General features: G+C 45.9%; 1 protein-coding gene across 2 annotated transcripts in view; it reads left to right on the top strand.

Annotated features, from left to right (window-relative positions):
• Positions 1 to 16,686, top strand: part of GRIA1 (glutamate ionotropic receptor AMPA type subunit 1) — a 129,823-nt gene that overhangs the window by 56,514 nt on the left and 56,623 nt on the right. For both annotated transcript variants that reach the window (XM_009685650.2, XM_009685649.2), the window contains exons 3-5: positions 5,863 to 6,102; positions 7,571 to 7,755; positions 12,347 to 12,400. In XM_009685650.2, coding sequence (XP_009683945.1) covers positions 5,863 to 6,102; positions 7,571 to 7,755; positions 12,347 to 12,400 — 479 coding nt within the window. The remainder of the gene's footprint in view (positions 1 to 5,862; positions 6,103 to 7,570; positions 7,756 to 12,346; positions 12,401 to 16,686) is intronic.

Raw genomic sequence — 16,686 nt, 5'->3', positions numbered from 1 at the left:
GATGGGGGAGTGCAGAATCTATTTGGCTTTCCTCTGCTAGAGAAATCTGTGGGAACATGCTGTCGTTGGGATGTGCTGAAGAGATGCGCTCTGGCACCTACGCCACATTGGAGAACTGTGAGGACAAACATTTGGGAGGAAAGCTGAATTGATCCTAATTGAAGCAGGCACTAGCGCTCTTTCATCGAAACTCCACCGGCTTCGCCAACCTGATGTCAGGTTCTCCATCACTGTGAGGGTCGCCTCCAGGCAGGGCATGCTAAAAATACATCACACATGCACATCCCCCTTCTCTTTCCCACACATGTACACACACCCAATGTGAGCAAAGACAGACACATGAGAACTGCTCCTTGACACCACTGTTGTCAATGAGTTTGCCTTGCTTCAAGGTCATATCTGGACAAGTGAGGGTTTCGGTCCTGTGTCCCAGGAGGTTCGGGCAGATGAAAGAAGTGCCACCCTGTGATATTGGGGCTGCAGGCATTGCGGAGCAAGTCTTTAATAGCTCGCGGAAGACCGTAAACTGAGATGACTATTGTATTTCACTCAAAGTCTGGCCATGTTCTTCCTGAGATTTTTAAAAGGCATCTATTAATTTGGTTTCTGGAGTAAGTTCTATGGCTTATGTGTGTTGGGTCTGGGGTTTCAGTGATCCCTGCTTGTCTCGGAGACGGAATTTCCAAATTGTCCTTTTCATTCCCTGCCTGCCTTGGCCATGGAGAGCAGGAATTTTTGTTTGCTGACAATCCTCACGTTTGCAGCTTTGCATTAGAGGAATGGCTTATGTGGAGAAGGTGCAGAGTCTTCTCTCCCGGAGGCTCATCTGATGTGACTTCCTCCAGGGTCCGGAAGGACTCAGAGGCTTCATTGGCAGGGACCATCTAGCTTTTTTGTCTCCTTCGGCAACAGACACCATGGGTCATTTGCGGGCAACATCTGGGGATATTTTATTTAATTAGATTTTTTACCACTGTTGGGGCTTTGGGTATTAGTGCTGTGTGTGCTACTCCTGTTCTCTGACTGAGGCACACAGCAGTTGAGAATCCAGAGAACTTAAATGTCTTCAACTGAACTATATTATTGGCTCCCTCCAGGGCTAACTGGGTGAAACTTAATGGTCCATGAGATACAAAAAGTCACTATAAGTGATCTAATGTCCCCTTCTAGCCTTAAACTCAGTGAAATGGTGAAAAATCTACTTCTAAAGGAAATGGCAGATGAGCAGTTGCCAGGATCTCCTACCAGGCTTCTTCTCCAGCTCTGTCCATGGAGAGCAGTTCCCTCTTTGCAGGTCTGTTTGCAGATTGTCAGTAGAAAATCCTCACTCCTAGACACCAAATACTCATTTCCATCCTTCTGTAGAGCCTGTTGGCCCTTCCTCCCACTCCATTCCCAAGACTGTTTGAGCCCCTCTTTGTGGTTAGCATTTCTGAGAGGAACTTTTAGGTTTCCTTTCTGTTTTTACCAAAATCCAAATGAGGGATCTAATATAGTTGGCATCTGCCTCTCCCATGGGCCAGATCAAACCTCCAGTTCCAAAATATCCCCGACCATCCTGAGTGCAGAACTCAGTCTTGTGCATCTGCTCTTTCCCTGGCCGGCTGAGAGCTTTAGCCAAGCAATGTCTTCCAGAAATTTATACCGACTCAACATGGCTTTGTTGTTTTCCTCTTCTGCAGTGAAACTGTGCAATTTAAAGCTGTGGGCATGTATTTTTCTTTATGTTGGAAGCATCTGTAAAAGTGGCCGGAGCTGCTTCTCTTCACTGCCGGTTAGGGGTAGATGTCACATCCTGCATGTGCTTTCAGTAGAATGAGTGTTTCCTGCTCTCAGGTTTAAATGTTTTACCTTGAATACTTCCATATGAAAAGAGAAATCAGAGAGAGAGTGTATGGCTAGAAAGCCCAGAGTCTAAGGATTTTAAGCCTAAGTCACAGAGAGTGGAAGCATGCGTGCTTTTTCCCCATCAGAATTCAAGGGCAAAGTCTCTCATGTTCACTTGGGAGAAGATGGTAGCTGCAACCAGATGTCTAGGACAGACTCCTAGACAACGAGGACCAAAGGTAAGGGCATGGGTATCTAGCATGGATATCTAGCAGAGGGGACCCAGCAACAACATAAGCGGGATCCCCTCTTTTCTTCTGCTCCCACGCTGGATGACTGGTTTTACTGCCTACCACAGCCTCTGCCTTTACCTAATTTTGTTTGTGGAATGGCCCTCTGCAAAAAGCAAGGGCACTACCCAAGAAAGCCTCAGCAAGAGATCCTGCGCCGAGAGGACAAGGGTTATGGGATGTCAGCAGTGCTTGGGGCAACACGCACTGGGAACGTCCCAGCCAAAAGTCCCAACCAAATCAGTTACACAAGTGTGAGCAGTTGCAGGGAAATAATCATGCCCTGACTGATCAGGGGGAATGCAGTAGTAGTTGCCATGGTTTTTAATCGCTATGAAATGTATTTTCTGAGGGCCTGTTTAGAGGCAAACTTTTATGTAATTAATTGCAAATTCACTTAAAAATAATAGCATAGTTACAGCCCGGAATAGATGTTCTCTGTCCTTCTTTCCCTTCATGCAGCCTAGAGGCCAAGAATGGCACATGCAAATCATCACAAATGCCTGAATTTTTATCCAAGTAAACACTCTTCACTCGTGTTTACATCCTTGGATTTGCAAACGTTTCTGCTGTTAATTTTCACCTAATTTCCACATCAGAAGCTGAACTGTCCAAATTCTACTAGTAGAGCTAATTACCAGATTAAATGTAACTCTGTTCTACAAGAAAAGCCTGTCTGTGGCCCTCTACTTATTAACAGCCAGCTGCATGAGGCTTGCAAAGTGTGGCATTATCACCACCTAATTGACCAGAAAAGTTAATCTTCTTAGGCCTTCTGCTATGAACTTTATCCCTGTTAGGCTTCATAATTTTTAGAAAGGCATTGATCACACACTTATGACTACTGAGAAACTGATGAGCTTCCTCCCTACTGGAAAACAAACAAAAAAAAAAAGAGTTGAAAGTATTTGCTTCGTCTAGTCAAGATTTACATTTCTTAAAATAGTATTAGGAAGGCTTCAGAGCAATCGAATGAAATGCAATTATTAATACATTTGTTTAATAAAACAATTAAAGCAAATAGTAAGAAATTCCAACTACCTCTTAGTGCATTAAATAAATGGTAAGAAACTTATTTTAAGTTTTGCAGGGTTAATGCATTTGGAACATCTGTAATTTGAAGTAGTCATGAGATTTAAACCACTGTGTGGCCACCACTCTTGCATTATAACAAGTTTAATCCCAGAAAGATGGCTCCAGTTCTTACTCTCTTCATTTTCCAGATTAATTGACATATCAGTTTCTTTGTTGTTCCTCAGGTGATAACCCTCAGCAAGTCTTTTTTCCCAAATGATCTGCCTCATCCATGGCCCCTCTTAGTCTGAAAACACAATGCGAGCTAGGGTTCTTATCCAAACTTACTAATGATAAAGACTGTTCGCTCTCCCAGGCATCTTTGGTGCAATCTGTTTCAAACGCTGGGATTGACGAGTGTCTCAGAACAGTGTAGGAGGGCTGCCTGAGCGTGACTGAGCCACAGAGTTAAAAAAAAAAAAGTCTAAAAAATAATAGAATCATTTCAAATAGAAGATAAAATTCAAGAAAACCATGTTTTGCTTAAAACAAAACTAGCCACCCAAGTTTATTGTCTGGATTTTTAATTGCGCTGGATTGCTGAGCTGCCTCGAGAATGTCACTTTAATCATTTGGTGAATCTGAAGCCTGGGTCTCCAGAGATCATGTTCTGATCTCTCACATATGGTATATCGCACTGCTCATTAGACCCACCGGTCCAGTCACATGGAAATGATGTTCAGACTATTTCTATCCATATCTGCTGCGTTTCTTTCTGAATGTGTCGGTCCCATGATGAGGGCAGTGACTCCAGCTGATACAGACGCAATTGCTGATTGGAAAGAGAGACACTGCAGTGAAAATAAAAGATGAGGGGTTTGTGTCTGTCATAATTTGGGCTTTGCAAGAAGTTCCTGACCTGCAGAACAGCCGGTTCTCTTGGGGGAGGAGGATATTGAGATATGTGAGAGTGTGAACCCTGAGGAGCAGCCGGAGAGCCTGGATCCAGTGACACATGCATGTCACATGGTGGAAAGAAGATGGATAACCATGGGGACAAACTTGCTGAGCTGAGCTGCTCAAAACCTGGATTCAGCTCCAAGGGGAAGCAGAAATTCCCACCAATGTCACAAGATTCAGTTCTCAGCTCTTAACACTCCACAGCTGCTTCATTTTGGTGGCTAGGTGGAAGCTGAGGCTTCCTTTGCACAGTAGGCAGCTGGCTTCCTTGCTTTTCCCTCTGCATATTTGATGCCAGGGGTTGAGAAGTAAGGAACAGAGCAATCTTATCCTGGTTGGCTGTAAGCCAGTAGGAGGTGACTTCTGGTCCCCGCTGGAGGGACAGAGCTTGGAACGAGCCCAGCTAAGGACGGAATAAGCTCAATTTAGGAGCCTGTCTCTAGCTGCATGTGCAGAAGATACGGTACTGGCAACTACCAGCGTGAATCAGGTCAAGGGATTCCCAAGCAATGCAGAGTGCTTGCCAGGGGACCCCAAAATGTCACATCTAACTTCTCACCCTGCACTTTGGCAGAGGGGCTGGGGAGTGGGGAGGGAAGCGTTGAGTCAGTATAAATGTCACAGCCAAGGGTCTTCAGTGGAAGTGACAACGGGAGGAAACACTAGTGCCAGGAGTTCTGGCATAGGGAAAGTACTGTCACTGCCACCACCTCCGGCTTGGAGATTTACTGATAATAACTTAGGATGTGCCATAAACAGGAGTGATATTAAATGAGTCTGACTGTCTCAGGGACTGAATTTTACAACCCAAAGTGTTAGCTCTCTCTGCCTCACTGAGATCCCGAGGCATTTTTCCAGCAGCTCCCACCATCTCATTAAGTGCTCTCCTGAGAAGGCCTTCAAACCGAGACAGCCCTCCCTTCACAGCATAGTGCTGACTACTGAGATCAGACACAAATATCCGCTGGATCACCCAGCACACACCCTCGGGGCTTCGCTACGGAGATCTCCCAGGCCATCCCTGCCACCTCACTGTGTCCACAGCCTTCCGGGCTGTCTCCTTATGAGGAAACCAAAAAGAGCCACAGAAGTGTCCCCAGATGCTGTCACAGACCAGGTATCAGAGTCTTGGACCTCAGTGCTGGCAGCTTGTGCTCAGGGGTCAGACCTCACTGTAGCTGTGCTGGGGCTGGATTGAACCTAGCTGAACCTTTGCTGAGATGCCCTCTCTGCATGGGCGTGGCTTCTGAGGTCAAGCCACGTTTTCCTCATGGAGTCGCTGGCACCAAAAGGTCATGCTGTGGTGCAAACGCTTTTTTTCTGCTCCATGAATAAATCCAGGGTTGCAATAGCAAGGCTGAGCATGCTGCTGCCTTTCTCCCCCATAATAAAGCAGCTCCTGTGGCCAGACAGCAGCCGTCCCAAGGAGGCAGGGCTTGCTGTGCCAGAGTGCTTTCCTGCTCAGGGATTCCCTTGTTTAGACAACACATGACATCCCAGGAGCAGTAAAACTTCAGAAGAGCCCTGGGAACAGTGAATTCACTCTCCTGTGTCCCTTCTGCTGATCAGAGAAGCACATCTGTGGTGGTCAAGAGCAGAGCACCCCATTCTTTGTGTGGCCTGGGTTGCATTCACCAACCCACAGACCTAGAGAAAGAGATTTATTCCAGAGAAACTGCAGCTCATCTCAGAGAAAAGACTTATTTTGGTGGCTTCCTTGGCAAATTTCCTTGTCGTTCTCCTCTCACAACCCTTTCCTGTGCTCCTCCAGTCTGCTCGCAGTTCTCCAAGGGTGTCTATGCCATCTTTGGATTTTATGAGAGGCGAACCGTCAACATGCTCACGTCCTTCTGCGGGGCTCTCCACGTCTGCTTCATAACACCCAGCTTTCCCGTCGAAACGTCCAACCAGTTTGTTCTCCAGCTTCGCCCAGAACTCCAGGATGCTCTTATCAACGTCATCGAACACTACAGCTGGCAGAAGTTCGTGTACATTTATGATGCTGACCGGGGTAAGTCACAAGTAAGCAGGGAGAGTTACAGGGTGATAAAACATAGTGGTCTAGATGCCGTCTTTGCCTGAGAAAGTCCCCTTCCTGTGGGTTGCTGGAGGCTGAGCAGGTGTGCTAAAGGAAGGCTCACGCTATGCCTTCTTTGTTCTTTATTCCTTTCCTAAATATCCATTCCTGACCATGGCTGCAGATGGGACGCTGGACTAGTTGAAACGTTAGCCTGACCCACTATATCTGTGTTCATACTGTCAGGCCTGCACTACAACAGCACAAGTGAAATGTTTTATATCCTGAGGGGTTTGGGTGTCAAACAGGGAGATGATTTATATTGAAGAGGTCCCACTTTCGGTAGTCTGCCCAGCTCAAAGCCACTTTGAGTCCTACATTTATGAACGTGAAAAAACAGCAGCTCAGGTTTCACCTGAGAGCACGTAAAGGCCTCAAATGAGCACGCATAGCTGTGGTATGCATGTTTATTTGTGGCAGGTAGTTCTGAAAACTCTGAGATCCCTGTGTTAATTAGTGTTGTTTGCTTAAGAAAAGAAAAAAGCCTTCACTGGGCTTTTGGAAGTAATTACCTAACTTTCTAAACCATAAACAGGGCAAGTGACCTCATTGCTCTGTGGCTGCGTTTCCCCAGCTCTCAAATGCCTCTAAAGCTCGGGGCTGAGAGCAAAGAGGACTTGTGGAGGACAGCATGTAGGTGAGCATCCTTCCCTTTCACTGCCTTGGAACTTATCATGAGCCCTTGCAGGACGAGATGACCCAAGAGACAAGGAGAACATATAAAGCAGAATGGAAAGCACCTTGCTTTCTGGTGTCATGAGGCATGAGCATGCTGAATATCCTCAATATCTGCAGTAGACAGGGTTGTCTAGCTGGACTCCAAGGTGGTGCTGACTATGTATATCTCCTCTGGAAAGTCATGAATGTAATTTAAGCAAGATCCTTCTAAAAATAATGAAGTTTTCTGATGAGATGCTGCCAGGAGAGATAAGGATGCTGAATTTGATTGTGTATTGTGACTGCTGAGGGAGTCCCTAACCCTACAAGTTTAGTGCCTAAACAGATCAAAGATGAGAAGGAAACTATGGCCCAGAGAAATTAAGTGATTTGGGTAGAGACAGGCAAGAGGACTGGGATTAGAGCTCTTATCTGAATCCCACAGCAGGGCCTGATCAACGAGACTGATCTGCTGATTACAAAGGAAAACTAGGCCTAGAGTCATCCTCTTTTCCTGTGCTAGGACAGAAAGGCAAGAGTCATTAATTCTAGCCCAGCTGTGTTTGGGTACAATGCTAGACTATTAAGTGCTAACTGCAGTTCTGCTGAGCTTTTGCAATGCTGTGTCAAGCGCAGCTTGAGGTAGCTGTGCAGGCTGTCAGAAGGAAGGAAAAATGCCATTAAGTGCACAAGTAAAGCCTGGTTCTCTCTCTGCTGTCTTCTCCTCCCTCTCTTCCCATCACAGGGCTGTCAGTCTTACAGAAAGTGCTGGACACTGCAGCTGAGAAGAACTGGCAGGTGACAGCTGTCAACATCCTGACGACAACAGAAGAGGGCTACCGCATGCTTTTCCAGGAGCTGGAGAAAAAGAAGGAAAGGCTGGTGGTGGTGGACTGTGAATCTGAGCGGCTGAACGCCATTCTTGGCAAGGTTGTGTGGGTGCGGGTCTTCTGGGAGGGGTCGTGCATGCAGGACGGGAAGGGTTGTTTCTCCTGGAGAAGTTCTCCTCCCCGTTCTTGTTTGATCTGTGTCTCACTGCAGGTTGTCATGGATGTAATATGTGTGCATTGCAGGAGGTTGCAGAGCTCACAAACATTTCTGCTTTGTGTTACAAAGTCATGTGAAGCCTAGGAGGTCCCACGTATTCATGTGGAGTGAGCACTGCTGCTGCATGGGTTCTTTTTCCTGACTTGTCTGACTCCTTTGCTGAGCCCCTTAAACCCTCTCAGTCCCCAGTGAGTTTGTTTTGTGCCGATTCCTCTAAGCAGTTGAACTCCAAAGCAGTAAGTTGAACTCCAAGGACTGGATACTTTTAGCACCTGTACTGCCTTGCGGCAAGTGAGACTGGTTCATTCCCAGGCATCACCTGCCTGCCTTGTCAGCTCAAGGCCAACGGTGTGACACTGTCACGAAGCAGATGGCATATGTGGCAGAGGACTCAGTTGGGTGCCTTGCCTTACTCATCCTCAAACTAGGTAGGTCACCTAGCAATGCATACCCAGATTTTCCCCCTCTTCTTCTCTCCGTGCCTCCATCAAAGTTCTCCCATAGCCTAAGCATGGATCTCTGTGGATAGGAGACAAGTGCAAGGCCATGGACAGGCCTCAGTCCACACTTTAAGGGTGTTGTGTCCCTTCTTCAATTCCAGCCATGATATCTTTCCCCCTCACACCTACAGCCAAGGCCTTTCCCACTGCTGGGACTCCCCTCTCCACACTACTTAGAAAGTGCGTAACAGCACAAGCAGTTGGAGCACTGTGGCTCCTGCTATCATACTTATAATCAGCTCTCTCTTACCTCGTGCTTCCCATGTCTCTCTGTCGAAGCTACCTGTTATCTCTCGTCTCACACTTCAGCTGCTCGCCATGGGGGCAAAGACTGCCCTTTCATTAGCTACATGGCTCAGTGACTAGCACAATCCGTCCTGGTTGGATGTCTTGTGGGTTCTACTGCATTTAATATAAGAAAGAAGCAGGTAGCAGGTTTTGACTTCGAACTAAAGGTCACGCTCATGAAGAGAGACCAGATTATTCTGAAGGATAAAGTTTTCTCTCTGACCACAGAGTAGCTACAGTTCCGCAAACATTTTAACTTACCCTAAACAGTGAATTTGCTTTTTCTGCAAGCTTTCCTATAGGGTATATCAGTTTTCTAGGGTTAATGGTGCTTTTTGTTGCAATGCTCTGCTGTCTTTTTAAACCTAGTTTGTCTAATGGTAAGTTCTGTATTAAGTTCTATACATTATTTATTTTGCCAAATATGAACAGGGTAAGAAATCTTTATTTCCAACTTCTGCAAGTAAGTGGAGCAAGAGTTATGCTTGCATCTAACTGAAGCTGCTTGCACAACAGTAAAATCCTGTCTTGTATTTATATTTTTGCAATGCTATAAAAACCACCCATTTCCAGGGAAAGGAGAGATGATGTTGCGTTTTTCTGTATTGAAGACAACAATTCCAGCAGTCCTCTGTGCCAAGGAGGCAAGACAGGGCCTCTGCTGTTAGGGACAGGGCTGTATATAACTTTTTTCTAACCTGTGTAATGCAATTCCATCCTCATCCAGCTCCTTAGTCTGAGTCCACAGGGATTTCTGACAGCAGAAATGGTTAGTTATGCTAGGGCAAGCAGGGGATCCCAGGTCTTTCACAATATGCAGATACTGAGAAGGGGCAAATATAATGTTTGGCTCATTATCACATGAAATTCGGCTGGGACTTGAACTCGGGCTGGCAGCCAGCCTCTCAGCTCAGCGCACCGGCAGCCTCTGCGTGGATGTCACTGCTTTGTTTTTCCCGTCTCTCTCCTGGTGTTTGTGAGGTGTTCAAAGAGCTGCCTCAGCCTCTTAGGGATATTTTAATGCATTTATCTCTTTTCCTGACAAGCCTGTCTCTGTCTTTTGGTGTCCCTGGATTTGTGCTCCCTGGTGAACAGAAGAGCTGAGGATCGCTGTGTACCATCAGTCACTCACACGTACACACAAGTGGCTACAAGTAGCTTTAGTTTCTTCTCCCTACCCCCTATGCATGACACAAATAATCCCTGCCAACAGCGGCACTGCAGTCCTGGATTTCTTGAGACCATAATTGTAGAAGGAGACGGTGCTCAAAGCATTAATGGTATGAGGGAAAATGACCTGGTTTCTTTTTCGGAGATTTCTCTGTGTCGTGTCTCAAGGGCATGATTTATCTTTGCTGAGATAACTGTCGTTTGTGAGCTGGGCCTTGGTTCAGGGCAGGATATCCACAGGGCCGTACTGCGTAGTCTTAATGGGATAAATAAGCGATGGGTTGCATTCCATCAAAGCACTATATTGTTTCTTTCTTGTCTCTCATTAAAATGAATAACTGGAATTTCTCCTTTGCCACTGTTTCACTCTGAGAGGATTTCTCTCTAATAGATGTCAAACTGGCCCATTAAGAAGTGGGTAATGAAACCTAGCTGGCCCAAGTGAGCTATCAGCATGCAGCCCTGCACAGCCTCTCACTACGTTCAGGCTAAGTGATAAATGCTATTATAACCTCAGCTTGCTACTGCCATCCAGACGCATTAGGACTGAGCAAGCATTTTAAAATAAATTAAGATTGCAAATAACTGTGTAAAACATGGGAAGCAAGCCTCATAATTCAGGCGGATGGGCTGCAAGATTAACAGCTCAGGGAAAGCTGATCGGCAGCCCTCCCCAATTCATCGACTCTGACACCTATGAAAATAACAAAAGGACAGTGTGGGCACAAGGAGTCAACGCCAGTTATTATTGACACTGGAGAAATGGGAAATTTGGCTGTAATTCTTGGGTATCCCAATGCCCCAGGGATGCTCCTCCCTCCCACAGGGTCTAGGACTTGCTGCAAAGGTCAGTCTCAGCCCATGAATTGAAGGAGACAAGCTGGGTCTGGTTTTGCTTCTCAGAGCTGGCCACAGAATATACTCAGCTGGAAAAGTACCAATAGTAAGGGTATACATCTGTTGGGGAACAGAGATTCTCATGAGGCCCCAGACTCGTCTGCAGAAGCCATGCTGAGGGTCCTGTGGGGAGAACCACAGGGCAGTAAAGCTGGTGGAGCTCAAATTAGTTATAAAAGAAACTGCTACTAAACAAAGCCTTCAGAGTTGATTGCAGCCCCCATACCAATGCTGGGAACCAGTTGAGTTTTAGTGCATGTACAAAAGCGCTTCAGCAATGAAAGGCTAAGGCAGACAAAGCAGTTGCACAGAGCAAGTATCAGATCATTTAAAATCCATTTGAAAATTCCTCAATGGCTGCCAATGATAAGCTGGGAGTGCTTCTGTCCCAAGGGGAGGATCAATCCGTGCGCACCCTGGGCTTAGGCACTTCTCAAACACCTGCTGAAAGCCCGGTATCAGAGAGAAGCCCTGAGTTAGACAGAAATACAAAAGTCCTTTGCATTGTCATTCTGGTGGTGAGGATCTTTCTGGCCTTGCTGGCATTCCTTGTTGGATTTTGCTTGAGCTTTGGCCATTTAGCCAGTAATTCAGAATCAATGCATATGACAATGGAAATATGGGGTAGTGCTACCAGGAAAGAAACCACATGGAAACAGCATAGTTTCATCAAAAACTGGCAATTCTTGTGTTTTTTCCTAGCTTTGAAGGGGCGTTGGTTTGGGCTTCCCTTCCTCCCTCCCTTTTTTTTTTCTTTCTATATGGACTGGTTCAAATGCAGAAGATATCTGGCTCTGGTAACTTGGTAAGAATATAACTGTGTTGCTGAAATCAGTGAAGAGAAATTTCAGTGGAAACTTAGAGCCAGCAAGCATAATATGATTTTAGATGTGTTATTTCTGTATTTTTTAAATGAAGGAAGAAAAAGACAAGAGACCATCTGAGCTCTAGATCTCTGGGATCTCTCGGGTTATGGGCATGTCAGATGGTCCCAGAGATGGCTTGTCGGTCTCTGGGACCATCTGATATGCCCATAATCCCAGACAGGTGGCAACATGTCTGTAACAGGTGGTGCGTTTCCACCTAGGCAAGGGAAACCGTTCTTGCTAACACAGAAACTTCCAAATGTTACAGATCTGTAAGCAGTTGTATTGATAAAATAAAAACTTAACTCTCCAGGGATCAGGGAGAAGAAAAGGAGTGGCAAAGAGCATATATGCATATACCAGGAGTATAAAAATCTCCTCACCATTTTGTTCCTTTAGTGTCTCAAATCTAAATCTTGTTTCACCTTTCTTAAAAAAAAAAAAAAAAGAAAAGAAAGAAAAGAAAAAAAAACACTATTCTCTCCTTGAACCCATAGGAAACATGTTGTTTCAAGTCATTTGCTCTCCACCTGTGGAATCTGCTTGGGAATCTTGTCCTGTCTAATTTTAGACTTGCTGCTCAAAAATCGTATGTGAAAGCTCAGTCCTTTTCCTAATCTGATTCTTTCAATGCGTCTTACAGCCCTCATGCAAACAGTCTAACTGGGAAATAAATGGGTTTGGTAGGTATATAGGTGAAGCTCTACTTCCTGCATTGGTCTCTGCTAAATATCTTTGGTTTTTATCCTGCAGATCATCAAGCTTGAAAAAAATGGGAATGGATACCACTACATTCTGGCAAATTTGGTGAGTTTGGGTATTACTTATTTTGTTTTCCCTCATTGGTGTTTTCTTGGCTAACTAAATTTTTGCAAAGCACTATATTCGTAATTATACGAATATTCGTAATTATACGAGCTGGCAGACTTTTTTTAATCTACCTTTGGGGTAGCAAAAATATCAAAGTCCTTTGTAGTGTTCTCCTTGTGGTGTTTTCCACTCAGAGCCAGTGAGATCATTGCCAGGGCATCTCCAAGGTTGCTAGGCAGTTTTTGCCTCAGGTTTCAAAGTGCATCTCTTCCAAGCCAGTTAAGCCAACTGTCAATTAAAGCAGGGAGTTTTTTGCATGTCTTGGGCACTTGGGCAGCTGGCATTCCCCTCCCATCTCATTTCAGCTGGGCAACCAAGAAGCTGTCAACACCTGGTAGTGACTTGCATTTTCTACTAGTTTTAACCCCATTTCAGTGTGTGCTCCCCAAGTGAAGTGTTTCATATCCCATTAGCCATCCGCCAGGCCCTGAAGGCAGACTTGTTGATGACAGATGCACTGAGATCCCTCTGACCTTCCAGTAAACCAAAGCCATGTAACTTTTCTGCAGCTTGGTACTAAATCAAATCTTATTGTCATGGCTCTAAGGAAAGAACTGGATTTAAGGAGTTCCTTAAGGAAAAGATTGTTCTTTTAATGCAGGGAGGCGTTTTCTGAGGACAGAGCTGTGCTGGGCAGTGGCAGAGACATCTTTCTGATGCCATCTGCTGTCCCCCCAAGAAAGCTGGAGAATTTCTTTACTTAGGGAGGTTTGGGGAGAGGTAGGAGAAAGAGAGGAATAGTCCCAATTCATAGGGAGGCTGGAGGATTTCCTCCTCAGAGCTCCTCCCAGAAGAGTCGTTGAATCCTCTCCTCTCCGACATGCTGGTGCATCCAGGAAGGCAGCACAGCTCAGGCTGGTGTCAGCAGCCTGGGGCTGGGGCTGCTCTCCGAACTAGGACCCCGCTGTGCAAGGCAGAGGCTTTCGGCGGGATTGTCCTTCAGCCCTGGTGCTGCCCTTGCCCTCTGTGGGGACGCAGTGGCACATCGAGGTGAGCCACGCGCGGGGTCTGGAGCGGCTTGCCCCTCCTGCAGCTGCAGCTGCGAGGCACTACGTCAGGCTCTGGGTAATTAAACTTTAAACTACCAATTAGTCAAGCAGTTGCTGCCCTTTTCCTTCTCTCTGTCCCAGGATAACTCTGTAATTTACAAGACAAAAATGGCCACATAATTACCCAGCGATGCCCTGGTACTGACCCTGCACTTCTGCACTGGGTGGCTACCTTACAATTACAAAGTTAAAAATGTTACGTTGTGCAGGGGCAGACCTGCAAGTTGCAGAGCAGCCGGTGACTGCAGTTGCTAATTTTTAAAAAGTTATTATTTGCTGTAACCCAGAGCCCCAGTCCTCAGAGGTTTCTGAAAGCCCCTTCATTAAAGGAAGCAGGGAATCTGTCTGGAGTAGTGGGAGTGCGTGTGTCTGTGTGTTTTTATGTATACCCATGCAGAAGGGTAAATGAGAGTGATATCACCTCTCCTCTGCATTGTTTCATAAGGATAAATGCATTAAAGGCCTGAGGTTGTCTGATACTCAGGTGACAGAGTTATGAAGGACATCTCCCTGTATGTTAGGATACCTCTCTCTCCCACTTTCAGCACTCTTCTCCCATCTTTAACTTCTTTTCTTAGCCTTCACAGATGCTAAGAGGACAGAGCTGGCTAGAAGAGGGCTGAATACTCAGCCAACAGGATTATAAATAATTAACTCAGAGCAAAAGGCTTTTCAGTTCTCCAGCCCCTCTGCCGCAAGGCTCTGCCTCCTGGGCTGCTCAGCGTAAGCAGTTTTCTGTCCCAGCCGCTGGGTCCCTGCAGCATCCCCAGTTCTGACGGGACACCCAGAACTCACTGTTATTGCTGGTGCTTTTCAAGCTGATTTGACGGAAGAAGGGAAGCGAAGGGGGAGTGAAAAGACCAGAATCTCTTTCCTTTGTTTTTCAATCTGCTTACAACCCAGCATTGCATGAGAGCCAGACTCCAGAGACAGGAATGTAAAACAGTGAAAGAGAGCAGGGTATAATCAAACAACCTGGGAATACCATTTTAAAACACTCCTCAGCATTATGAGGGCCCTTTTGTGGGCATCAAAAGCCAAATCAGTTTCCTTGATATACTGTGCCTATGTGAGAGCTAGTCGCGCATCGGTTCTGCAAGGAAAATGTCAAAAGGCTCGAAAGATCTCGCTTTCCTGAGAGTGCCGCAGGGGCGAGGCAGTAGCACATCGCCGCTGTGTGCTGATGGCCGGAGATGCTATAAGGGCTTGGCAGAATGTGGGATGTCAGCATCTGGGAGGGTTAAACCACAGTGCGGATGCTCTAATTCAAGGGATCATGGTAGCCTTAACCCTTTTCTAAGGACTTCTCATTCCTGGATTACAGCCTTCAGAGGGTGTAACATGCTGTAATTTATTCACACTGACTCATATACATAGTGGATAGACCTTAAATAGCCCCCGTTTTCCCTTGTAGATGAGTCTTAAGGGGACAGGGTGTGCATTGCCCACGCACACACATACCCACATGTAGGGGCACATGCATACCTGCACATGAAGGAGCTAGCCTGATTTTGTGGAAGTGGCACAGTTTGGAGTACTGAGTTGTAAGAGTATAAATTAAGAGCTAAAAACTGCAAATGCCTTTAGATTTCCAAATGAGTGACTTCTTGTTCCCTGTGCTGATTGATGGAGTCCTGATTTTTGGAGTCTCATCCTGCCCATCAGTATGACAACAGCGGTCCTTCCCTAGTTGGGACAGGCTCTGCCTTGCAAGTCAAGGGAGCCCTCAGCTGGTTTGTGGCTGCCCATTGCTTAGGTACTCACTCTAGCTGGACCGAGTGGATGAATTTTCAAAATCTGCCTCTTTGCTATGGTACCTAAATTTTTGGGCCATTCCCCATGAGGCAACAATCATGGAAACGGCATAGTTGAAGCAAATGTTGGGAATTTCTGGTCACATGGTTGTTCAAAGCTACACTCAGCCAAACGCAGAGTATTGTCCAGTTGCAGCAGCTCCGACCGAATCAGTGCTGCATCAGGAACCTAAAGCAAGTAATTTTTAAGCAAATGCACAGGCCGAGTGAGTCCTACCAAAATCATCCAAAGGAGCGTTTTGAACAAGGTGGGACTCGCTGTCTGGTCACAGGCAATTCCTGAGCAAAAGGAAGGACTAACTTTGAATAATCAATGGTGGTTTGCCCAGCAGTGGCTGTCAGGAAAGCTGCAGTAAAGTACCGAGCAGAATTTGACAAGTAGCCGCAAATGAAAGCTAGTATTTCTTAGTAGGAACAGCTTTCTTTTTCAGTGAAATTGCTGTTGCCAGGGTGAGACAATAACATTTCTGTGTTCACAAAGAAAAATGAAATTGTTCTGCACCTTAGGCCATGGACAAACATCCTCCTCTGAATCTGACTGAGCCTGTTGAAGGTGCACGATCTCTTGTCTGTTCATCCCTGCCTGTCCCACAGAGGTCTATCCCATGAAATGGTACTGCCAGGGGAAGGGTTCACGTGAGCGTTCCTGCCTCTCCTTGGGGCAGAATTAGCCAGGTCAGCACATTCCTCCTTCCACTGTGGTTTCTGTGTCTGGTCTGATTTTGCAGCTAAGGGGTGGTGAGGCACAGCTGGGGACACCCCTCTCTGAGGCTTATCAGTCAGTATAGCTATTTGTAAACAAAAGGTCTATGGCTTTTGCAAACCCATGAAAACCGGATCTTCAACCACTACCCACTAGAGTTACTCCAGTTAGCTTTTACCAGCTACCAGTCTGCATATTTGTCAGGTATACCAGCATGAGGGTTTTGCAGTCCATTCCCTTCCTCCCTCTCTCTTTCTCCCTTCTCTCTCTTTTCTTTTTAGAGCTCAAAGAGGTTTGGCAAGTTTAAGTAGTGTTTGCTATTGTGGGTTTTATTTTTCTAAGCTTTGTTCTCAGCCTTTGAGAGCATCAGTCTAGCAACCACAAAAGAAAAAATACAGTCAATACTATCAGAGGAGGAAGCTTAGAAACTTCTGGGATTCCTTTCTTTTGATGTTGCAAACTTTTTTCCCTGTAACCTTGGCTTCACGTATCTGTTCGCCTTATTCCAGGGATGTAGGTTGGCTACTGTCAGTAATGGGAGAACATCAGCTCTCTTGGGCAGAGAAAAATCTTTGTCTTAAAATAAGTGACATTCCTGTGACCTATCTTTAAAAGAAAAGTATTAAGGACAGCTGCCATATATGGTGTTTCAGCTTT

The sequence above is a fragment of the Struthio camelus genome, chromosome 13, assembly GCF_040807025.1.
Source record: "Struthio camelus isolate bStrCam1 chromosome 13, bStrCam1.hap1, whole genome shotgun sequence".
Lineage (NCBI taxonomy): Eukaryota > Metazoa > Chordata > Aves > Struthioniformes > Struthionidae > Struthio > Struthio camelus.
Note: the sequence above shows the minus strand (reverse complement) of the source record. Positions and strands in the feature narration are given on the sequence as shown.